The sequence below is a fragment of the Coturnix japonica genome, chromosome 12 (genome assembly GCF_001577835.2).
Source record: "Coturnix japonica isolate 7356 chromosome 12, Coturnix japonica 2.1, whole genome shotgun sequence".
NCBI classification, from domain to species: Eukaryota; Metazoa; Chordata; class Aves; order Galliformes; family Phasianidae; genus Coturnix; species Coturnix japonica.
This window is the reverse complement of record NC_029527.1, coordinates 8,615,908-8,641,262: the sequence shown is the minus strand read 5'-3', so window position 1 is coordinate 8,641,262 and position 25,355 is coordinate 8,615,908. Positions and strand designations below refer to the sequence as shown.

Sequence of the window (25,355 nt, the reverse complement as noted above, 5' to 3'; positions counted from 1 at the left end):
TGACCAACTGAGGTTTCCGTGTGTAACTGGCAAAGAAAGAAATGCAGTAGATCAGTATGTCCTTCTGTGCTTTTCCCTTCTGTGTTTTTTCTTTGTTTTGCCTTCAGAAGATGTGCTTTTAGCATAAGTGATATTGAAGAGGAGCAATGCCCATTTCCTGTGCTTTCTTCCTGAGCTACAAGCTGCATCCCTTATTTGCAGGGTGAGGATGTCCACGGAAAGAGATCTAATAGATCTTTGCCTCCTCCTGCCTGCTGATTTTTCCTGTTCTGTGCTGTGCATTCTTTGTAATGGCCTCAGATCATCACAACTTCCAAACACAGGGAGAAATAGTGTCTGAAAGGACGGAGAACTAAAGTGTGGAGTTAGAATAAGACAGGAGGAAATCTTTACAAATAAATCTTCTATGAAGAAAGATTTTATCTTTCTTATGAAAGAATTTATCACAATAGCACTATTTAATATAACTCCTGCTCATCAACCTGCTTACGTCATTTGTCAGCTTTGCCTCAGTGGCAGCAAAAGGAAAGATTAAGAGGAAAGGAAGCTGGGGTGCGTGTACCAAGACAGCTCCTGGGGTCTGGAGCTGAATCACAGTGATTTTAATTTCCTTGAGCCAAAATGAATGGAGAGTTAGAGAAGTTTGAGTTCACCTGGTCTTTTCTTTGCCTTTCTTGAGCTGCACTACCCAAATCTATGCCCTGCATTCAAGGTGAGGCTCTCTATAAGATGGGTGAAAAGAAAGGATTCACAGACTTCCCAGGCTATATCCATCTTTCTATGTACCACTGGGGTGTTTGTGGAATTGTTTCATTTGTGATCCACAGTATCTGAAGAGTCTATCTGTAAAACTGTCACTTAGATCTGTTTTTCTCCATCCTGGATCTGTTAATCTGATTATTCCTGCCCAGTTTTGTTAACTTGGATGCACCTCTGTGTGTTTGTTTTCTGGATCATTCCAGTTTCATAGCATCTGATTTATAGAATCATTAAGATTGGAAAGACCTTTAAGATCAAGTCCAACCATCCATCTACCAGCAGTACTGCCCATGAACCGTGCTACATCTCTATGGTTCTTGGACACCTCCAGGGATGGTGACTCCATCACTCTGTGTGCAGCTGTGCTAGCGCTCACATTCTCTTTCTGAGAAGAAATTCTTTATAATATCCTACTTATTCAAAAATCTGTTTTCCAGCCTACTTTCAATCCTTCATAACTGGTGCCCATCAGCAAACTTAATAAGAGCAATCTCTCTGTAGTCATCCAGGTCATTTAGTGAAAACCTGGAACCTTTCCAGACTAGGATTGGCCCCACAGAACTTCATTTAATACATCTGTCCCTTCTGATTGTGAGTAAGTGATGAATTTTCTCAGTGTGTGGTTTTCCAATCAATTCTGTGTACACTTTATAATCATCTGTATCCTACTTCCCAAACATGCTTATAAAAATAGCACGTGAAACCATGTCAGAAGCATTTCTAAAATTGAGATATAAGAACTTGTATTTTCTGCCTACCCAGAAATGATGCTCTGTTATAGAAGGAAGCTGAGTGGGCTTACTGTTGGCTTATTTGTGGTAGATCCAGGACTGTGGTTAGTCCTCCTTCTTTTGGCACCTCACATATAGATGGTCCATTCTGGGAACTGAAGATAAGGTGTTAAATCTGTCATTCTCCTGTTTCCACTCTGGTATTGTTTCTATTTCATTTTATTTTATGTTTTCCCAAGTTGAGCACTACATCTTGCTCCTTTGCTGTCCTATGATATCCTACTCACCCTCCATGAGATATGAAGAATACCTGCTGATGGCATTAGGACTTTGATGTCCAGGTCTCTGAAGTTTTTTTTTGGCTATGTGAGATATTGGTCCATAGTGTCAGTTGAGCACATGCTTGTTAGGTTTTCTCTCCAGCGCTGACTATTGGAGTTCACACGCCAACTGGCTGAAGCAAATCTCATTACAGCTGGAATAGGTGCATTCGGGCCACAAGTGACTGTAGTAGATGACTGACTTCATGCACTGTGTTACACCTGGATTCTGGCTTTTTGTCCAGGTTCATTACTCTTTATAATGGTTATTCTACTTTGTTAATTCACGTAAGCCAAGGATAGCCACTCCCCGAAGAGTTTTTGTATATTGAAGATTTGATTGTATGTAGGATTTGATTTTTGGGTCAGCTTCTTCTCACAGGTAACAGTGAAAGGACAAGAGGTGATGGCCGTAAATTGCGCTAGAGAAGATCACGTAGGTGGCAGTGTCTATTGCTTGTGGTACAACTTCCATCCTGAAGTAGGTAATGTGAAATTTTGCTTGGAAGGTCAGAAAATGGTGCTGGGCAACTTGGAGGGAAGGTGCCTATATTTTTATGTTTACGCTTGGGTAGGTGTTGCAAACAATGGGAAAGAAGTAATAATAATCAGAAAGAGATGGTGTTGAAGAACTGAAGGAGAGAAAGTAGAGCTAAAATAAATACTTAGCAGTGTTCATCAATTGACAATTGAGTGCTACCAGGCATAAGAACATTTAAGGCTCTTTTCAGCTGTCAGTTCAGCTACTGCATAATTTTCAGCATGTGAGTAATCCCATCAGGGTGTGCATGGTCTTAAGCCTTGATAGGATAGGACCCCCGGGTCATTGTACGGCTGTCTGTTCGAGGTGGCAGAATACTGTTTCAAGACAAGCGTGCTTACGTGGGAGTTAGGAAATTCTGCTTCAGTGACAGCCTGGCTGCCAGTCTGCTTCTGATTTTTATTTATTTAATATTATTATTCTGTTCAGAACAAGACAAATTACTATCCAGGCTTGATGTTCTCAGCTGCCAAATTTATTAATCTCTGGATTTTTCAAATCAGCCTGGTAACTTCAGAGACATGTGAAATCAGACAGGGTGTTATGTGAATTTCCATTCCCAGCAGTCTTCCTTCCATTCCAAACAATTGCTGCACCCCGTTTTATTTTATTTCAATGAAGGTAGTTTTTGTTTTTCTTTGGCCGTGTGTTTTTGTTCAAGGATCTGATAATTACATGCTTGGAGATGATGGCTTTTCAAAAGCATCTTTCCCAGCAATTTTCAACTGGAGATGTGGGTAAAAATATCTTTATTATTTTACTTTTTTTCTTTCTTTTTTTTAAATGAGAAATGTTTTCAGTAACGTGCAATTATGAGCTCTGCCTTCATTCAATTCATCCTGGAAGAATTTGCTTCACAGGGAAATTCATTTCCTCGCTGCTGTAGATGCCAACATAGTTGGCAGCTGCAGGTTTTTGTGGGGAGGAGGTAGGAGAAAAAAAAGACCCAGAAATTGCTGTGAAGTAAATTGGTCCCAACACCTGGAAACCATAAAAGAATGGGGAATCTATCTATCTGTATATATATATATATATATATATATATATATATATATATATGTGTGTGTGTGTGTGTGTTTGTTAAATCACTATTAGACTGCTCAGCGTAGCAGTCCCAAAATGGCCTTTAAAGTTATTTAGCATAGCCAATGTAAGAAGAGACGATCCCGCTTAATTGCGCCTCAGTTGCTGTTTCTTGTTGTGCAAGTTCATGAAATGATGTTGGAAAGATGGGAGGAGCTGTGGTTTTCACCCCAGCAGTTCTTTAGCTTCCGATCTCAGTGTGGAATGAGTGCTCACATGGTGTATCCTAATGGAGCTGTAAGCTGTGAGCTGGTAATGTTGAGGAGAATAAATTTGGCAGTAAGGTGAGAAGGGCTGTGGGGCACTTGCAAAATGAATAAAAATACACTCAGAGGCAGGAACTTGCACCATTAAGAGTAAGATCTGGCTCTGTGCTGCCCTAGTGTATGAATGAAAATGGGATTTGGTGGACCAGCTTTATTGCATCTTCCTCCTCCTTGCCAAAGGATGGGAGTTGTTCACTGGTCCCATGTCTGCTGCTGTTCTGGGGACTGTGCGCTGTGTCACCTGGGCTATCCTGATGGTGTAACTCCATCAGCTGCTTTTTCCAGCCAGATCACCGAGACTGTTTGTGGCCCTGCTTCTCTGTCTTTGGGCAGACATATGTGTGACCATAGAAGTGTCCGAGTGTCTGAGTCAAACCTCTGCTTCATGAACAGTGTTGTGCTGTAGCTCCAGAGGAGCTGCCCCAGCAGTATAACTCTGCTATGCCTCTGGTACCAGTGGAGATCCCTTCTGGTCCCACTATCACCACGATGGCACATCCATACAGCATAATGACCACAGCAGATGGCACAGCCTGAATTCTGAGGGATGTGGCCTGTTCCTGTCCCAGTGATTTATAGGGAATAATTTCTTTATGGAATGCAGTGCTGTTTTGGTAGGATTAACCTCTTGGCACAGGAAGAATGTACGTATCTCATTAGATGTTTATTTGTATAATGTAATGCATTTCCCATGTCACCCAGTGCTCCCTGTGTCTCAGTCCCATGCTCAGGTGAGCTCTGGACCCTCTTTCTAAATGTCCCTATATCATTCAGCAGCCAACTCAAGCAGTACCATGAGCTATACAATAGGCAATTAGCTCCTAGCAGATTTATGTGCCGCTGCATTTTATAAGCAAACAATTGTGTCTGCTTAATCATTAAATGGATCTGCTGTATCCAGTGTTCATGGAGCTGATCTTTTCTCTCTCTTCTCCCCGTGTCCTCTCTCTGCCTTCTTGCACCCATTTTACACCAGTATAGAGGAGGAGCAGTGAGGAGCTATGCTGATACGGTGCAGTGCCCATCCAGTGGTGGGCAGTGATTGATGTAGCATGCCCTTAGCTCCCTGGGGGCTTGGGAAGCAGTCAGGTTTTGTATTCCTGGTTAACTTTAGAAATACCTGCACACGCTGCTCTTCCACACATTCATTACACACTCGACAGAACCTGCTGGTTTTAATTTTTATTAGCACAAGTGCCTTGTTGAATCAGAATTAAGTGCGTATTTGGGAAGCATAATGCAAAGCATTACACTTAATGGTCTGTGTTCCTGATGTGAGTCTCCTTTATCCTCAGTACTGTGTGGTTTTTAGTTACACTTGAATTTTTCCTGAGCTCATTGTCACTTCCTACCCTCCGTAAGCTTTAGGAATCCCTGTGAGCATTTTGGAGCATGGCAGAGCCCTGCTTGTTGCAATATGTTCTGATTTGCGCTGGGATTTCCCATCCCTTTTGGGAATTTCTTTGCTGGTCGTAGCTGAGACTGTGTTCTCCCAAAGACTTCTGCTTCCTATACAGTATGAAGCAACAGCAAACCAGATCTCTGCTTGCATGGAGGTAGCTGCACAAAATGGAGTGTGTTGGTAACTGCTGGAGCGTTGTCTTAACTGTCTTCTGCTCCAGATGAAGTCTTCCATTTTGGTGATACTGTGATGATTTCTGGGGAGCAGGAAGAGGGGAAAAAAGGGAGCAGGGCTTGCTAGAAGCAAGATTTAATGGGCAGCTCAGGTAAATTTTTAACAGCTGGTTTGATGGGGTTAGACCACACCACTTCCAACATCAAATACCTTTGGGCTTTGAAATGTTCTTATTTCGTCATCTTGTCCTGCTAAATCTGATATTGCCTGGCTCTTTGATTTCTCTCTTTCTCCTTCTCTCTTTTCACTTTTGGCAAGCCTCTTGCTTATACTTTCTTTAGTCTTTTAACTATAAGCTTCTTGCATCTCTCATTGCGAATCCTCCTGACACAGCCGAGGATAAAAGCAGCCCAGACACGTACATGGGCCATTGCATAATGGATGGTTTGTGTGTCAGAGTCTAAAATCTACATATGTTTAGATCAGTCCTGAAGTGGGTACATCTGTATATATTCATATATAATAGCTTTTACCACATGAATGAATAATCCAACTCCCACGACTTGGTATTTACTTTTTTTGAAGCACTGCTACTTAGCTAAACACGGAGGGGAGAATCACATTTATGGGAATTAAGTCTTAGTAAGGTTTAGCAGAGCTTCATGGATAAGCTGGAAATGAGTCTAAATGGGGTGCCGGAAATCTTTCTTTTAAAACAGTTAATGCTGTCTGGTACTTCTTCCTTATTTCTTGACTCCCACTGGTTTTTAAACACTTTGCTTCAGAATGCAGTGCAAATCCAGGATAAAGCACCTGATTTTCATCCTATTGCAAATTTGCAAATAGGGCAAACCCACCTGTAAGGTATTTTGGTCCACTGACCCAAGGTGATGGAGCTGTTGGTGTCTCTGTTCATTGGAGGGGAGTTGGTCTGGATGGCTTTTAACAGTCCCTCTCAACTCAAATGATTCTATGATTCTAAGATGTAGGCCACTCCTACTTAAAAGAAGGAGTGCATGCCCAGCTGTAGGCTACAGTGAGCCAGGGTTACTTGATTCACCAGGCTGTGAATTGAATTCTGTGAATTCAATGGTACCAAATGATTTTAAGAAAGATTCCCATTCCTCATGATAAGATACGCAGTGACACAATGTCCAGGAGGTTAATTCTTCTCCTGGGGCAGTAGGGGAGGGCACACGTTCCCACACCTAGGCTGAATCTCTGCAGGCTTCCTTCCTAGTTTTTGGCTCTCCTATCTCTCCATTAAAGATTTATGTGCTCAAGTTGGATAGGATTTCTTCTCAGAAATAGTAGTACTTAGGGATATTGATAGTGGTGGTAGGTGAACAGTTGGACTTGATTTTAGAGGTCTTTCCGACCTTAATGATTCCGTGATTCTCTAAATCAGATTGCCTTCTCCCCTTCTATTCAGTGTAGCACTGCCTTGAGCTTCTGATGCATCCTTGGAGGATGGAAGCCAGCAGGTACCACTTTTAATGCAAAGGCCATAGGGACCAAACTAGTGTCATTAAAAGCAAAATGGGTCAAAGAATTTATTGTCATCATCACTGCAGAAATGATCTCAGTTTCTAAAGGGCTAAGCAGTTATTGGGGTTGGTTGGTTTTGTTCCTAAGAGATTTTTGTTGCTCAGAAACAAAGCAAAGCATTCTGTATTATGGACATGTCTGTTCTTTTTTTTTTTTTTTTGGCTTTAACCCTTGAGGTATTGAAAGTAAAAGCCTACCTGCCTGTACTATTGACAAGCCTTGCTGTGAAGTTTTGTCATTAAAACAATGGCTTTTGGACTAACTCAGGCTTTTAAACAAGCAGGTAATAGTGGCCACTAGGTTTAAGGGGCACCATTTATTTGAGTGCTATGGTCTAATAAACTGACAGTATTTCATTTCATCTGCTTAAAAAGCCACAATAGAGCTGTCTTTTTAATTTGATTTCACTCCACAGTTACTTAGGATGGCGTTCATTGCTTGAAAGAAAGGAAGTCCCCAGGGTTTGGATTCAGCTGGCTGCATTCAGCAGGTTCTTATCCAGCTCCATATTTAAGAGAAGTTTGGAAGCCTGGCTGGAGTTAATAGGAAGAACTGTGTTCCCTTGTCAGCTAGGATTTACTGCTGCCTAGATTAATAAATCCTGTTGTATCCAGGAGACATTCTTCCTTGGGAATGGCTTTAGACATTATTGGTTGTTTCTCACCATATTACAATGGCTCTCTTGGATAATTTTCATGAGAGATCAGTCTGCAAATGTATCTGATTCATCTTTGATTTTTACTTTTGAAAGGTAGTTTCTTTAGATAACACAATCTGTATATCAGCAATATTTCATCTTCCTAGCTCATTGCTGGACCCTTCTCGGTACAGTCTGCACTGCTTAACAAAAGAAATTGCAAAATTGACTGGAAAATGTATCTTTAATAACATCATTTCAAGCACTAGAGCTATTGAGAAATAATAATCTCATTGAGTTGGTTTCTGCACTGTTCTTGTCCCTTATGAACAAAATTACTGCATATATTGTATGCGTGCATTTGCAGCTGTGGCCTGCAAGGAGGTGAGGAAGTGTGCAGTCTGTCTGCCACCATCTCCCTCATAAACACAAACTGATGAAGCTGTCTATGAGAATGCCTGGGAGGGTGAAAGGGGCTGCAGGAAGGGAAGTTCCTCCCTTCTTTTCTCTATTTTTATTCTTTAACACTAGAAATTCAAATCTTGCTGGCGGAGTTGTGAGGAAAGCCAATAGGAAAGGGCTCACTGAGTGAAAAGGACCTTTTGGGTATGGGCTTTTTGGGGAGATACATCGAGGAGATGTTTTTGTGTTGTATGGGAAATGCTATTTGTGCTGAAGACCCAACCTGTCTGTCCTTCAAGGAGTGTTTGAAAAGCTGATGTAATGCATAAGGCACAACCTCATTGGAACAGGGAAAGAGCTGTCCTTGATACTTTTAAATCAGAAGAAGAAAAGCAAAATTGCTGAAGAACAACAATATAATCCCCTCCATGAGCAGAGGACTAAATAAACCCTAATTTTCAAGTTTTACATCTGACACCCCTTATTCTTTTTGCTACCATGCAAAAGGAAGTGGGTGGTGAGGCTAAAGCTGTTTGCACAGCGATCCTCTTTGCTTTGCCAGGAACGTGACTTTGGGTCTTTTCTAATCAAAGTAGGTTTGAGAAAGGTTACAGGACTAAAATCCTCTTTCTAGCTGCTCTCCCTCCCCACACTGAAGGATATTGGCCACTGGGGTCCAGAGGAACAAAAGGACAGTAGGTGAATGGATGGACGAACAGCGTGAGAAGTTAGTTTTCATAGAAAAGCAAGTAGAAAGTCACTGTTTGAAGATGTCTTTTCCTCCCTTTTTCTTTCTGTATAGTTTGAGTGGAAATGAACAACTGCTTCCAGGTCCATCACTGCAACCTCCCTGAGGTATGCTGGTTAGATAAAGTTACTCTGTGAGGGCTCCCAAGGCAAGAATGGGAGGCATACAATGCACTGTCACAATGTCTCTGATGTGTAACAGCAGGACAGTAATGGCAGGTTGGGTGCATGAAATAGCATCATTTAATTTATTGTCTTTTTACATTGTGGGGTTCTTTTTGTTTTTGCTTTTTTTTGATGGAATGCTGTGTATTTAAAGAAAGAGTGAGGAACACTACTTCTCAGTATTGCAAGGCAGGTCCAGCATTCATTCTTATCAGATTGGATTTGGATCAGTCCTTGGGCAGTTTTTAATATCCTGTGAAAGCTGATATGAGTTAAATCTCTCCGAAGCCTGGCTTCACTGCAAAGCCAACTGAAAAAGGGCTTTGTGTGCACACACATACACTAATTATATCTTCTACTGATTTACTAAATGTTTTAATTCCATCCTTACTTTTCTCTGAGAAGCAGGAGTCTTCCCAGACTGAATGGGGCAGTGGGCAGCCTAGTCTAGTGGGAGGCAGCCCTGCCTGTAGCAGCAAGATTGGAACTAGGTGGTCTTCCAACCCAAACCATTCTATCATTCCTACATCAGTGTCATGTCAAGGATTTGCAAGGGAGAAGAAAAGATGCCCTGTTACCCTCTGGTAGCCAACCTGCCCAGTAACAGAGGCATCCTCTGCCCATGCCTTGGTCTCACAAAGGCTACTGAGAAGTACATGATTATGTACATAATTTCTGGTTGAAAACAGTTGCTTGAAACAAATTGTTCCTTTAAAAGTAATTCTGGTTTCTTATTTAAAAGGAAAAGAAAAAAAATGGAGGAACAAAGCAAGGAGTTTCTTGTTGAACAATAGACTATTGTATCTTTTATAAATCTGTTTCTTGTGAATAAAGCAGCAGGTGGTTATGAGATTATATGTGCCTTAGAAGAGTGAGCAGATAGATGAACACAGGCTTTAAGAAGGGGGATGCTGAGGGTGTGGGAAGATGAAATCCATGCTGTGTGTAGGGATGGTGAATTCAGACATCAAACTTCCTCCTGAGATAACCTTGATGTCCAGACAAGTTCTCCCCAGCTTGTATGGGAATGGCACAGGTGGGTGGAGAAGGTGCCACAGCAACCTCTGCTTATTGGCATCATCCTACCCCAGGAAAAGGAGTGAAGCAGGTTGCAGTGGGGCTGGCACAGGTACTGGTGGTGTTTTATGACACTTTAGGGATGGGTACCAGAAATAGGTGGGAAAATGGGAGAAAAAAGTCATCTTCAGGGTAAGGATTTTGTAACTGTGTTTGCTGGAACTGGTCTGCGGCACAGCCATCCTCTTTGGCTGTGCTTTCAGAAAATGTGTGATAAGGAAAGTCAAAGAAAAAACATTTCCCCAAGCCCTCATTTGTCTTCTGCATAACTCGTGAGTGTGTGCTGTAAGGACACTTATTGGCAGCAAAGGGAAAATTACAAGGCCATTCATAGCAACAGGCAGCCTCTGCCATTTGTGCCACGTGTATTGGTATGTAGATTTATGAAGTCAGGGAGGGGCAGCTCCCAAAATAACTCTGTCCATTTCAGTCTGAGCTCACTGATAAGGGGAAACTTTTTGGATAATGATCCTGGTACAGAGAAGAGGAAAAGCATTCCAAGCTCCTGCTGGATCTGGGTAGCTGTGGTCTGGGAGTTACATTGCTGACGGAGATAGGGGTGAGTTCTGGGACAGGCACTGTGTTTTTCACCTGGTATGATCTGAAGTCCTGAAGAATAAAGAAGAATCGTAGAATCGTTAAGGTTGGATAAGACCACTAAGATCATCCAGTTTAGCAGTCAGCCCACCCCCACCATGCCCATAACCACATCCCTCAGTGCCACATCTCCACGGTTCTTGAACAGCTCCAGGGATGGTGACTCCACCACTCCCTGGACATCCTGTGCCAATGCATCACCACTCTATGAGAAGAATATTTGCCAAATATCCAACTTGAAAGTTCAGGGTCTTTTAAAAGATAGGCTTTATTCATTCATTGATTTTTGGAAGCAGTCAGCGAAATGGTCACTGTCATAAAAATGAATTTGTGTTGCAGAATCCCAAAACAAAAGTGACTTCTTTTCCTGTGTTTTTAAGCACTTTACGGAAGCATGGCTTGTCTTGCCCTGCCAGTGCAGATTTAGTGTATCTGTTGCCGTACACTTGGAGTGGTTTTCTGTAGGGCAGAAACATGAACTCTGGCTCAGTTTTTGCAGTACTCTAGGAAACAAAGCCTGGAGATTGCCAGCAGATTTTTTTAACCATTTCTTCGGGATCTGTCTGCTTGTTTTCTTTAACTTTGCTGATTCTGATGCAAAGTTGGAGCAGTGTGTTCCCAGACAGGGAATGACACTGAAGTGTGTGCGATGCCATGTGGAGTGCCAGGCTGGGAGAGGTGACTGGCATTTTGTTGCTGTCCTCCAGCATTAATGGTTCAGCCCCTGTCTGGGTTGTAGCACTTTGGGAGTGAAATCTCACTGTGAAATTCAGAATGTGAATTCATGATAGATGTCTTCCTCCATCCTCCAGCTATGGTAACTTACAAAGTCTTCCAAACCTATCAGAGACAGGTCTTTTTAAAGGTAATTAATTGCCTGCAGGGTGCAGGTAGATGGTCATAATCTAGTTTTCAAGTACATGTTTGTATGTTCAGGCACTCAGAATACTTTAAAGATCCCATGCCATGGAGACCATGCCTAGTGGCTGCAATTGAGGTCGTCCTGACCCACACTCTGCTCTTTATTTAATTGCGGACAGATTTCTCCTCTGACTTACAGAATTAACTCTCCTCAAAACGTGTCATATCACACTTAGTTTTGGCCATTTGGATTCCTGAGTCCAACCTAGAGCTTTTATGCTAGCAAAAGAAAAAAAAATAAAAAAAAAAATACTGTTTTGCATTAGCATGAACAGTGTTTGGGTCTTAATGCTGTTTTAGAATTCATTTCTTGAAATAGGCAATGCAATTACTGTATGGCTAAATAACTGCTTCCAACTGTATTTTCTTTTTCCCATTAAACAAATCGGAGGCTTTACTTCTTGGTTTTCCCACAAGATTAATGCACTTTCTCTGCAGGAACTGTCTTAAGACAATCCAGGAACCTGAACGCTTGCAGACAGCAAGCTTAATTGTCACAGAATCTTATTTAGCCAATGACGATTTTCATTAAGAGGTGATCTCTGTTAATAACATAGACTAATAACGTCTCTAAATGAAAAAAACACCTTTCTTTCCCTCCTGCAGGCAGGGATAATGAACTCTTAAATCAGTGCTCTTTCTGAGGAAGCTCTTTCTTTTGTTGCAGAGGTTGGCTTCAGATCTAACTGATGCCAGAGGTTCCTGATGCCTGTTCTCACATCTCATGGGGGGATGTAACTGTGAAAAGTCGTGGTGTTTTTGTCGTTTGGCTGCTGGATGCTACTGAGAATTTGCCCAGACCAAACTGGGTAAATCACTGACTCCAAACCACACAAGATAGGGTTGGAGGAGTATTTCAGGCAGCAAGTCAGCCTTGGCTAGCGCTCCCTGTGCAGCAGTGCCAGTGCATTGTCACTCTGAGAAGATATTTTTCCTAATATCCATCCTGAGTCCCCCCCGGCAGTACATAAAGCCATTACCGCTTGTCCTATGACAGGTCAAAGCACTTTAGAAGATCAGGAATTCCTCTTACAGGGGAACTGCATTTCCTATGAGTTAGGATTGATATAAGTAATTTTGTAGTTGACTCCTGCAAATCAGCCATCTGGCTGCTGGATGATCAGTGATCTAATAACTATCTTGGTTACAGGAGAGACGCGGAAGGCGTGAGTAGGAAAGTGAGTTCAGACTTTTTGAGAGACCTAAGAGAATCCTCACCAGAGGCAGCCATGGGAAATGGGGAAATCAAGCTCTTGTCTTTTCTAGTAATCAACTCTTTGTCAGTGTTTGTGATGTACGCTTCTACTCTGCAACACTTCCTGCAGGGAGGAAGAGCTCACAGCTGGATGTGTATGGACAAGAACAAGGAACACTGCTCTCCCTGCTGGTAGTATGGCACTGAAAGGGCAAAAAATGTTTTCAAAGAACTTATAGTAGCTTTTTTTGTATTGACACAAATTCCCATGGGATAACTGCACAGAAAGCATTGCACACTCAGTGTTATTGAGAGTCTGATGTGAGCTTTTCTGAAAGATCTGGAGCTGGCAATAACGCTGCTGCTTGACAATCACTAATCACGGAATATTTGCTTTAGAGAAATTTGGGGCTGCTGTGTATGAGAGGAAAAGCTTGAAAAATATCCCTCTAATGGCTCCAGCATGGGTAGCTCACAGAAGGAACTACATAGGTTTAAGAGAAAAGTTACTTTCCAAATTGAGGGAGTAAAGGGATTCATGAATTTTCAGCACTTGGGCTGGCACTCCTTTTGGGCCAATTGAGCACCAGGCTACCAGCCTTCCCCTGGCTGGGTGCTGTGCCAGGCAGGAGAAAGGACTGAGAGAGAGCAAAAAGAGCTGGATTTCTTATTTTAAAAAGCAAAATAACCTCCTACCTCCTCTCTGAAGCGTCTCCATTAATACCAGCTTGAGTGGCAGAGCAGGAAACCGGCTGAAAATGAACAAAGAGCCACACGGCAGGGATGCTAAATGCAAGCAAACGCCAATTCACACTTCAGCATGCGCCGTGTGGCAGCTTCCCTTCCTGTTCAAACATTTTAGCTAGATAATGAGTTGGGAAAAAAAAAAAACATTTTTAGCATAATCAACCATGTTTTCAAGGGAGAAGAAGGGGAGCCCTGGTGCTAATTATTTGCTGTTGATTTGGCTGCAGCGCTGTGCAGGGGACTTAGTGCTAATTGCGCACAGTGGCTGCGGATCAGGCTATGGGTGTTGGCTGCTGGGGGCAGCTGGTAACTCATCACTAACCTGAAATGGCAGCCAGGACATGCCCAGAAACAGCTGCTGGGGTAGGGGGGGGCAATATGAAATGGGATTTCATATTAATAGTGATTGGGGCTGCAGTGGGGGAACAGAGTTCAGGAGAGTGCTGGTGGCTGTTTGGTCCAGGGTGGTGTGTTGATGGGAAGCAGATGGTTGGCTGCTTTGCTTTGCCAGCACATTATGAAGTTGGCTTCAAATCATCTTCTGTGGCTCTCTGGGAGCTTTGAGTTCCCACTTGCAGCAGAGCATTGCCTCAAGCACATTACCTGGGTAAAGTTGGCAGTGATGCTCTTGAATGGAAAGTAGCTGCATGCCGGGGTGGTCCTTGTCATCCTTAGTGTCCTGTGTGTTCAAAGGCAGGCTGATGCAGGCTCCCTGCAGTACATCCCAGAGAATTTTGCAAGCATGTCTTCAGGGTCTCCTTCCAGTGCTGAAAAAGAAGTCTTGTGCTGATATCCTGGGCTGCCATTTTGAGGTTCCTCCTCCGACACGCTCCTCCATTTGAGAAAGCAATGAAAGGAGGTTATGGCTGCTGGGCTGAGTGATGTGAGCTGGGAGCTGTTGGACAGGCACTGTACTGGTGCTCCTCTTGGAAATGCAATTTTATGCTCCCAAAATGTTCTTGTCTTCTGCCTGCAGTTGTGCGAGGGATAGGGTGGCAGAGGTAGAGTAAGGCTGGATATAGGAAAAACTTGCTGGAGAGAGAAGTGAAGATGGATGTGGACAGCATGGATAGAGAATGAAAGTTGTGGAACTTTACCTCTGCTGAAGGAGAGATGGCGAGTGGCTTTGCTTTGTTTTCAGAAAAAATTAGGTGCTGAAACTTAACTATCCCAACTACATTAAACTTTTCCATAGTCTTTAAGCCTGGATTAACCTTGTCTCTGACTTCCACATCACCGAAGAGACCACTGCCATTAAAATTGCAATTTGAATTTTCAAGCCTTCTGCTTGCAAGTTGATGCCAGACTGTACCAGCACCTACCTGAAATCAATGGCTTGACTTGGTACTTGCTGTAGTAGCCATAGCTGTTGGTTTGTCTGTCATTGAGTAACGCTATGAGATCTCTGTGGCCACAAAACTTGAATTTTCCTCCTTTCAGAAAGCAGAGCTTTATTCCCCTGCTTCACAGCAGTCCTGGCTGCTTGGGTACCAAGGTTCAATGTGCTTTGGCAGCAGAGACTTGGCATGGCTTGGTGATGCTGTACTGCCAAGTGCTAATTCTTTCTTTATTAGAAATCTTTGGTTTAATGGTGATGGAAAAGCTGATGCAGAAGAAGAGTCCAAGATTTGAACACCTATACTGTTCCTCTGTTGGCTGCAAAATGGGTTGAAAAAGTGAAGGATGCATATTTTTTAGCTGAAACTTTTAATGCTTGAAAATGTAGATTTGAGTTGACTAAACCATTTCACTGAGTTTTGTTCAACTTGTGAAGTTACTTCAGCTGGAGCATCAAGAATGAAAGCTAACGTGTATGTTAATGTGCTTTGCCTTTTTGGAAATGACTTTAGGTGGAAACTTGTTTCATTTTTCTTTCAAAAAGTGTTGAAGCCTGTGAGTAGAACCCAACTCTTCGCATTTAAATGTAACCCACACGATTCAATTTATACCAGCATTTTTCTGTTTGTGGGGAAAGTGGGCTGCCAGCAAACTGAACATCAGTTTTAATTACGCGGTGTGCAGACCACTGTCTTGAATGAGGCTGTGTTTTCTGTTTGGGTTTTTTGTTCCCTTTATACACAGTGAGGCCCAAACTCTTCTGAAACTTAAATACGAGTTACTGAAGGGCTGTGGTCAGGAATATGTGGATGGGGTTTTCAGTAACCTGTATTTATGCCATCATGGGCAGCTTAGAAGTTGTCTTCACAGCTGCTGAAGGATTGGGAAGGGCAATCCAGGAATGCGGTCACTCAGAGTGGTTGTTATTTGATGCTGCACAGTCACTGGAAATAATGGATTGACAAAGCTCTGGCTTTTTAGGAAATGCCAGAAAACAGACACTTCAGCTGTATGTCAATGAAACATGTAGAAGGATGCTCTCTTTGCTGCAAGTAACGTCCATGCAGTGCGTCTTTCAATAGGAGAATACAAAGATATTTAAATACTTTACATTTAAATTTCAAATTGTGCTGCATGGTGCTTTTAAAATGCATAACACTATTTTCTCTTTCTTCTGCTTTTTTTTTTTTTTTTTAAAGTCACTTAAGAGAAGGTGTTCTCTATACTGTACAGAGGCTGTACAGCAGCAGGAAAACGTGACTTTGAAATAATGGCATCTATAAGAATAGGCAATTTCATCCAAGTATAGTGATTTAGTGCCCTGTTAGTGTGCTGATGTATAACTCCATTTCCAAAATCCCTAAGTTTCTTCACAAGCATAATGACAGGCTTAAAACATGTGAGATGAATGTGACAGCTCTCCCTGTCCTCAGCTATGCCACATAATTACAGGAGCAAGGGAATTTTCTTCTCTCCTAATGGATTATCTCCCAGAGGAATAAATCAGATAATGCTATTTCACCACTGCCACTGCATTTCTTCCCCTCCCTCTCTAAAATGCAGGATAGTCCATATGATACTGTGTGAAGCCAGGGCTGGTAATTGTTTTTCTCATCTACAGTCTGTGATGGGGTTATGATCCCAATTCCAGTGTTAACACAGACAAACTTTTTGCAGTGATCTGGCTTTGCTTTTGTTTGTTGCTTTGAGCACTAATCTCGGCTTTTTTGTTTGCTCTGCTTCCAGATGATGGCCCTTACTCAAAGGGGAGCAAGGACTCTGGTGGGATGGACTCAGCCCTGGTCTCCAGGAGGCAAAGCATCCCAGGTAAAGGAGGGGGTTGGCTCCTGTTCCAGCACATCGTTGCTGTAGGTTCTGGGCTTGCTGTGCCAGTGCTCTGCCAGTGAGCTGCTCTAGACAGCTCATCACCTTCCTAATGGAGCCCGAGGCGAGATTTTATCTTCTGACCACTGAACACCTGATCACAGATTTGTCTTTTTTTGTTGTAGAGCCTGAGGAGGGAACAGAGCCCTTTAATTGTTTTGAACAGCAAAATCCATGCACCCATGCTAATAGGAGAAATCCAAGACTGTTCTCATCAGATGCTTAAAGGCCAGGGTTTGAAGGACCAGGTCCTGCTTAACCAGCTCACTTCCATGTCTCTGTGAGCCTCTGATAGCAGCAGTGGGTTTATAAAGGCACTGACCAACGTGCCGTATTGCTTATCTTCTTAGACTGATATGAGGAACTTGCCTTTTTTCCGAGCAGTAACGCCTCCTCAAACCTACAACAGTGGGTAATTGTGCTCTGGGAGTTCTCATTTTTAAACACTTATCAAGGATCAAAATTAAACCCCACTGAAGAGCTAATGATCTCTCCTTTGGGCACCATATGTGCACATCCGTTGTGTCTATAGCTGAGAGGAAATTTGCAGGATAGTGCCGGATGGCATTACAGAATCATTCCTTCCAGCATGGATGGGAAACCCCACAAAGTTTCTGGCAGCCCCGAGTTCCTACATAGCTGTATTCAGGAATAAGTCACTGAGATGGCAAGGGACCAAAACCATTTGAGATTAAAGAGCAGGAGCATTATGGACCTGATGTTTCTCAACAAGCTGCCGTTGTCATGTTAAATAGGGACCCAGCAGTGCCTGAATGCCTTCCATACTGTTGCCAGATTGCAAAGATGTCCTCCGCTTGTGTTAATCAAGTGCATGGGTTATTCTTGGAAGTGCTTCACCAAGCAGGTAGAGCATGGAAGGATGTAGGGACGTGCAATTGCTAGAGTCATGATGGCATCTCCCAGTGAAAGAGAAACAGAGAAGGGAAGCCCCCCATGACCACAGGTGTGCTATGTCAGTGTGTCATTTAAGACAGCCTGTCTTGCTTTGGAAATCATAGCATGAAAGATATTTCAAACATTTCCTCTGCAAGCAGATCATCTCACCTTCAGGTCAGCTGAACTCTTGGTCTCTCCTTGGACCAGTGCTGGCTCCCAACAAGCTCACCTACCTCCTTCCTCTCGAAGCTGAAATAATTTAGATACACTGTTACTGTAAAGCCCGTAGTCTTGCTGGACTGTAGGAAGACAAAGTGGAGGAGCAGTACTGCTGCAGTAGGTGTGGGATGTGCATCCCCTAAACCTGACCCTGCCAAATGCACTGGGGCTTGCTTGTGTTGAACCAGGTATGTTTTAAATGTGTCTCATGGCTTCAGTTGGTTATTATGGAAGACATCTGACTTAGACCAGATGCAGATGAGTGGGGAAACTGCTGTGGATGAATGAGTTCATGCCTTCTCCTCCTTTCCCTCCTGCTGACAAGATCCCACCTCTCCACACTATGTTCCATACCTCATTACTGCATTGACGTCTCAGGATGTTCTTAAAATCACCACATTTACATTTTCCCCTGTTCTGTTCATGCAGGCAGCTACTGCAGGTCCATAACATCCTTCCACCTGCTGAATGTGAGCCTGCCATGCAGCCCTCCAAACACCCACCCTGGTCTATATAAAACATAGTTCTGGAGGTAATCTCCCTGGGCTTAGATGTCACCACTCTGGAAACACAATGAATTCATCCTCTCACAAGCCCTCACTGCCCTGCCTTGCCCTGCTTGCTCTTGCCTCTGGACCTGCATGCCATGCTTTTCATGTGGGTCTACCAGCACACACCTCTGCATCACAACATCACTGTTGCAGCTCACTCTCCCACCACCTGTAGGATAAGAATGTCCTTGGAACTGGGAGGAATATGCCTTCCACTGAGGGGTCTGCCTTTATTCCTCATGTTTCAGAGGAGTTCAGAGGGGTCACTATTGTGGAGCTGATCAAGAAGGAAGGAAGCACCCTCGGGTTGACCATCTCAGGTGGCACGGACAAAGATGGGAAGCCAAGGGTCTCCAACCTGAGGCCAGGAGGACTGGCAGCAAGGTAAGAGATGGTAATAGGGCACTGAGGACACAGGAGAGCTGGGGAAGAGTAGTTCCATGTTCTGCAAATACAGTTATAATTAAAATCATTGGCACAAAGCTGCTTTTTTTTTTTCCTCCCAAGTGCCTCAATACATAGTTGTTGCTTCAGTAAGTCAAATACCTTCTATTTTGAGCTGTTTCCCATGTTCTGTGCAATTATGCTCTGAATTTTTGTGTAGGGATATTTGGGATTCTGTGAAATTAGGCAGCCTTGTCAGGAGAGCTGCATGGTACAATACATCTTGATCAAGCTAAGTGGTTTAATATTGTATCTGTTCTGAATACTGAGTGTGTAGGTAACGTTACTGGCTCAGGAAAAGAATGAGAGAAGAAAGGCTCCAAGAAGCAGAGAAAGGGAGGGAGTAATTGAACAGCTTTGTAGAAAACAGGCGAAAAGCAAGATGTTTTCTTTTCTTCTGTTGAATTTTATTTCAGACAGCTCCTGGTACGCTTCTCTTTGAGTGATTGCTCTACGTGAATGGGAATTGAGCAACAAAAAGAGAAGGTTGTGAAAGTGCATGTGGCAATTGTTACTGTATGTACCGATCTGAACGTTTGCCACTAGGAAAGATAGATGGCTTCAATTTTAGCATTCCTCTCTGAGCACAGGCATGTGCAGTCAAACAGCTAAGAGCAGCCCAGCCTGGTGCCTTGTTCACAAAATCTCATGGTTATCAAAGGTTGCCAGGCACTACCCACCTGGTTATGGTGGAGGCTTTGTGCTACCCCTGCTTTCTCCCTCCTCATTCACAGAAGTGACCAGCTGAACGTTGGGGATTACATCAAATCTGTGAATGGCATCAACCTGACCAAGTTTCGCCATGATGAGATCATAAGTCTGCTGAAGAATGTTGGCGAGAGGGTAGTGCTGGAAGTCGAGTATGAACTTCCTCCAGCCGGTGGGTACCATGACAGCCCTGCTCTCTTTCATTAGCCACACTTCGACCTTGGGTGCAGATGGGTTTGCTTGTGCTTGGGTCACTGTAGCCAAAGCAGGACCTGGGGACGTGGTGCTGTTCTGCCTTCATGAGCTTGCTGGATGCAGTTGTGCTGTGTGGGGTTGGAGCAGAGTTGTTTTTTTTCCAGCACAGCGGGTGCCTGATCATGCACACTGGCGGGAGATGGCTGATTAGATCTGTCTCAGAGTGACTTGGTAGCACAGGCCAATCTGCCTCCTGATGCTGCTTCATCCTTTTTGTCTTTTTTTTCCCCCTTCTGAAGTGTGGTTACGGGAGGTTTTATTTGGTTCTAAGGATATATTGCCAGGTACTCTTTTCTGAACGACAGAAAGTGCTGTTATTGCTCAAGATGCTTTGAAATGTTTGGTGTTTTCAGATGGAAGCTGAAGCAATCTGCCTTCTAGCTAAGGGACCCTGGGCAGCGGCTGGCAAGCCTGGGTGACATAAACAGGGCTTGTGGGACACTGTGTGCTTTTGCACTGATTTGTTTGTTCTGATTATAACAAACAGATACCTCAGTTCACCTTCTCATTACAGCCTTCCCTTTGTGAAAGTGATCTCCCTGGTTATTACTGTTATTCAGAGGGTCAAACAGAATGACTGGGCAGAAGAAGTAGAAAAAAAACAGCAAGGGAAAAACAAAACTAATGAAATCTAAGCGTTCTACCCCTGATATCTGACATTTTACAGCTCTGCTGCAGTTTCTCCATTTACCTAAAAAATACAGAATACATAAATGACAACCAACAAATCCAACACCCAAACCCCATGGTTCAAGTTTTCCATGATCTCACGCTCACTGGAGATGACAACTCTTAACCTTTCTGCTTAGCTGTGAGCCTGGCTATTAGGAATCTGATAAGCTGTCCTTCCAGCTGAGGAGCAGTGCCAATACCGCATAGCTCAATCAATAGCAGCGAGGCAAAATGTCTCCGTTCTGATTGAGCAGGAAGAACACACTGAAATAGCGACTTTTCTCAGATGGGATTATTGATGCTGTTTATGACTAATCCAAACAAAGAGATGCAGCAAGATACGGGGAATGGTCCACTGTTGCCTTGCTCCAGTTCACTGTTGGTTGCTCTTGTGCTTTTATCTGTGGTGAGGGTTTGCTGTCGCTGTGTGCACTCGCTTCTTTCTCCCCAGGCAAAAAGCAGAAATGTAGTGCAATTCAATAGCTTATGTGTGGGTTTCCATTTTTTTCTCCCCACTTTATAATTTCCTGCTTTGGAAGAGACCAAGTCTAAGTCTAGTTTTCAGGCCACTGTGTCATATAATCTCTTTCATGAATAAACCAAGCCCTGCATCAATTCTAGCTGAGGCTTCTCTGCTCTTATGAAAGACTGCTGCAGAACTTCATGCTTGGATGCTTAGGACAGAAATTGGACCATTTCCTAACTCATTTGTTGATGCTTTATGCCCTTCTCTTAGTATGGGAGCCTTCCTGTGCCCCAAGCTTTTCCCTTTTGAAGTATATCGAGGCTGCATCCCTGTCAGCACTCAGTGCAGGAGCAGAGCACCTGTGCAGGGTTCTGGTCTGGAAATATATTTGGCCTTGCTTTAGCCTGGTCCCCAGGGCTCCCTGCCTACACATGGGCACCACGTCTCAGCTGTGTGTCTTTAGGGTGAGTTTAACCCTAACTGGGGCAGGTCCCAAGCCCTTGGGGTGTTTGGCAGTGAGGACCAACTAAATCACTGAGCACAGAGGGGAGACTGGCTTCTAAAACCCCTCCTGAGCCAGGGGAAGGGCTGGCATGGATGTGCCTGGCTGCCTCCTGCTTCTCTGGTCATCCCTGCGGCCATTTGTTGCAGCTGGTTTGAAAACTGCAAATTGATCTTTTTGTAGTGGACGAGACTAAAATGCCACTCACCATTCTGAATGGAGAAGATTGGAAAATTGTCTCATATTCACAGCAGTACTTCAATAAATCATTAAACAGCAGCAGATGGCAAGAGGCAGAAACAGTTTTCTTTCTTTTTCTCTTTACTTTTGTACATTAAATAGTACTGTGTATTTAATATAAAATTACCGAATTGCTCCTGGGATCAGTTTAAAGGATTCACTTAATCTTTTTTTAAAGTCAAAATGTAGGAGGGAAGGGAATAAAACCCCTCAACCTTTTGCACTGAGGATTTGGGATTTTCATTTTCTTTAAGGTCAACCAGTGGCTCAACTCCTGCTTCTGGTTTTTTTTTAAAGTAAGTTTCCATCCATGGCAGAAGGTTCTGGGCTTTGAGTAATGCTGAACACATTAAAGCTCATTGATAAACGGGAGGGTTTTACTTGAATGTCAGAGTATTAGCCAAGACAAATTTGAGAGGAAACACACAATGCCGAGCTGGTCACATCATCCCTGACCACAGTAGTTGGCTCTAGGAAAGATTTGTGTGTCTAGATTGGGTTTTGTGCCTTTAAACAGGGAAGATACAATACAGAGATAGGGGATAGGCTTTCATTTTAGTGATGTTTGGCTGAGTTTTGTTATTATTTTGCAGAGTGCAATGGAAAAGGTTTGTCTGGGGGTAACCAAGTTGTTCTCTCTTCCTTTAGTGCCAGAAAGCAGTGCTGGCATTATTCCCAAGACCATTGAGGTGTCCCTCTACAAGGAAGGCAACAGCTTTGGCTTTGTGCTCAGAGGTTAGTGGCTTCATTGCTGGGAAATGAATGGGGTACCAATACTGGCAGAAGTGTTTTTGGAAGCAAGTAGAGGAAAAAAAGAAGGTGAATGTCATACCACAGACAAGAAGCAAAAGTGTGCCCCAGAGAGCAGTCTGTGAAGCCGTTTAAGGCCTGCTGGCTGCCTAATCTAGGGCACTCTTTGCTTTCGAGCTGTGTCAGCTGTTATATGATGAATGTCTCTACTTTCTCAGCACTTTCATTCAGAGTCTCAAACCTCCAGTGACTTACAGCTTTCCTGGTTTGCTTACAGGAGGAGCCCATGAAGACTGGCACAAATCCAGACCGCTTGTGCTCACCTACGTGAGGCCGGGTGGCCCAGCAGACAGGTACAGCACCTCCAGCATTTGCTGCCACAGGACAGGCCAGCAGCTTTCACTGCCCTTTTGGACAGATATCCTTCTTGTCCTCATTGCTGGGGTCTCCCCAAGGCTGTTTATGCTGTTCCTGCAGAGGTGGAATGGGACCCTTGGTGTGCAGGGGAGAATGGATCTGGTGCTCAGTGTGACCTATGTATGGGAACACCAGAGGCTCCTCTTCTGCAGGCAGCCACTTAATTAACCCTGTGCAGATGAAGAGCTGATGCTATGTCAGAAAGAGAGAAGCAGCCTATGTGTTCTCATGCTGCTAATTTAATGTGGTGGGCCTGGCACTATAAATAACCCAAGCTATTGTCCCAGGGAGTGCTCAGCTCCTAAGGATCAAATTAATTGACACATATACACACACACAAAAAAGTAGTAACTTTTGCCTGTGTTTTCCTGTAGAGAAGGGTCCTTGAAAATCGGGGACAGGCTGCTGAGCGTTGATGGGATCCCTCTGCACAGTGTGACCCACGCTGACGCCCTCAACATCCTGCGGCAGTGCAGCCAGGAGGCACTCTTCCAGATCGAGTATGATGTGACCATCATGGGTAAGGCCAGGATGACTGGGGTGGTATTTGCTCTGCCTGCTTGCAAAGTATGTGGGGCTAAAGGGAGTGGTGGGGTCACTTGATTTCAGTAGAAAAGTTGCTGCCTGAGTGGGAGTAGGGGGTCGAGTTCAAAGCTGACTTAGTTGAAGGTATTTGAAATGCCCTTATCTGATGACATGTCCCAGTGGGAATGTCGACTGATTTTAGAAAGGGGGAAAAAAAAGAGGAGTTTCTAGTGTAGGAGAAGTCGGAATTGAAGTGGGTTGGAATGTTGGCGCTCTACCAGCACTACAAATACTGATACTAGCTTTGTGTGGGGCAGTGAGCTGCAAGCAGGCATTGGCTTGCTGTGGCTGTGGCTTGGCTTCTGAATTTTGACCCTGTTTAATTCTAGAGCTGTTTCCTTTCTTAGAGCTTTCAGTTCAGATCTGCTTCTGAAATAAACGAGGAGTGTCCAACTGACTGACCCCAGAAAAGACAGAACTTACTGGAGGGCAGAGGATGGCTATTTCTAAAAATGATCTATCTGCACAGTAGATACCAAGTTTGAGGGCATTATATCTTTTTTTCCATTTGATTTTCAGATTCACTCCCTGGGAAAGAGTTTATTATTAGTTACTATAAAGTCATTTTGAGCTGGCTTTGTGACACACAGCTGTTACTGCAGGGAGCGTAGTTAATGAGTTTTAGGTTACCACAGAGTCCAAAGCTGTGCCGGCTCTGGAAGCTCAGTGAGCTGTGTGCTCAGATTTGATGTTGCAGCTATGTCTCCAGAGGGGTTTCCTGCCTCCGCTGGAGCTGCAAGCTGGAGTAGTTTGGAATCTCTTCTGCAGATCTCACAGACCAGCACAGCACGTATGAGCCTGAGGTCCAGTGAGGAACAGGAGTTGGATCAGGTTGTTTTCTGATTTACCAGCGAGGAGGCAAATCGAAAGGAGTTTAATACCTCCCCACTGCTGAGCAAACAGAGCTGAGAATGCCAGGACTTGTTCCATGCAACATGCAAGAGAGATGCTGTAGAGTAAGGGAAATCCTGCAATCCCTGAAGGCTTTCTGTTTCTTTCTCAGCCTCCTTCCCCTAAACTGCCCTTCCTTTCTCAATAAACACTGTGAGGATAGATGTACTGATTTTAGAGCTGTGTTCCTGTGTGGAGAGGCTGCCAGGAGCTGGGCAGCTGTGTATCACACTGACACGTGCTCTGCTGGGAAAGCTGGAAGGAAAGCCCAATGTCTCTGCAGCTACCTGTGTGCTGCCTGGCTTCTGATGTGTTACATGAGCAGCTTGCTCCTTAGAAATTCAAGAAAACAGAAGAAAGCCTGAAATTGTGGAAAACAGAAGATCATAGAGTGATTTATGTTGGAGGAGACCCTAAAGATCTTTCAGTTCCAACCCGATGCTATGGTTGCCACCCACCAGCTCAGCTTGCACAGGGCCCCATCCAGCTGGACCTTGAGCACATCCAGGGATGGGGCACTCACACCCTCTCTGGGCAAAAATACCTAAACTCTATTTTCTACCTTTGGAAATGATTTTGATTGTGGTAGCTCAACAGAGGTCAGTGAGGGCTGTCCTCTCTGGGGAGCAGCAGGCAGAGCCAAGTTTGCACAGAGCTTTCCAGTTTGAATAGAAGCAAGCATTTAGTGGTGCATGGGTAATGGGCTTTTTGGAGTTTTGTTGTTTGTATGGTCCCTTGGTGCCTATGCTGCAGAAAGCTGATTGTTTTAGTTCCTGACTTGAAGCAAAAATAGCTGTTAAAGTGTCTCAGTATTTCTTCTTGAGTAACTCTCCCACCTAAAGCTGGCAGGGTTGAATGAGCACAAGGTCCTGTGCAGTGATTCTTCTTGTGCTGCTATACAGTGGGCCACGACCAGATATGTCCTAAGAAGGTGTAAAACCAGCCCCTTTTTAGCTAGTTTCTTCACAGATTGCTTTTCCCCACCCCGTAAAGCAAAATGATGCAGAACTTGTAGCTTAACAATATTTGCAGCTGATTTTGCCAGGCAACAGCTAATAACTGCAACCAGAGATGAGTGCTTTGTCCCCAGATCACAATTATTACAGACATTCTCTTTACCGATTGAGGGACAATGATGAGGGAAGGGAAAAACAGCTACTGGTATCAGTGTGGGAATGCAAACAGCCAGAAGGGAGCACTACACTTAGAAAACCAGCTCTTGGT

General features: G+C 43.8%; 1 protein-coding gene across 8 annotated transcripts in view; it reads left to right on the top strand.

The window, feature by feature from the left end:
• Window positions 1-25,355, top strand: part of GRIP2 (glutamate receptor interacting protein 2) — a 198,418-nt gene that overhangs the window by 135,456 nt on the left and 37,607 nt on the right. For all 8 annotated transcript variants that reach the window (XR_001558055.2, XM_015875369.2, XM_015875372.2 and 5 more), the window contains exons 2-7: window positions 16,397-16,477; window positions 18,450-18,585; window positions 19,380-19,525; window positions 22,137-22,223; window positions 22,516-22,591; window positions 23,030-23,175. Coding sequence is in view for 7 of the 8 variants with exons in the window: in XM_015875369.2 (XP_015730855.1) it covers window positions 16,397-16,477; window positions 18,450-18,585; window positions 19,380-19,525; window positions 22,137-22,223; window positions 22,516-22,591; window positions 23,030-23,175 (672 nt within the window). In the remaining variant the exon portion in view is untranslated. The remainder of the gene's footprint in view (window positions 1-16,396; window positions 16,478-18,449; window positions 18,586-19,379; window positions 19,526-22,136; window positions 22,224-22,515; window positions 22,592-23,029; window positions 23,176-25,355) is intronic.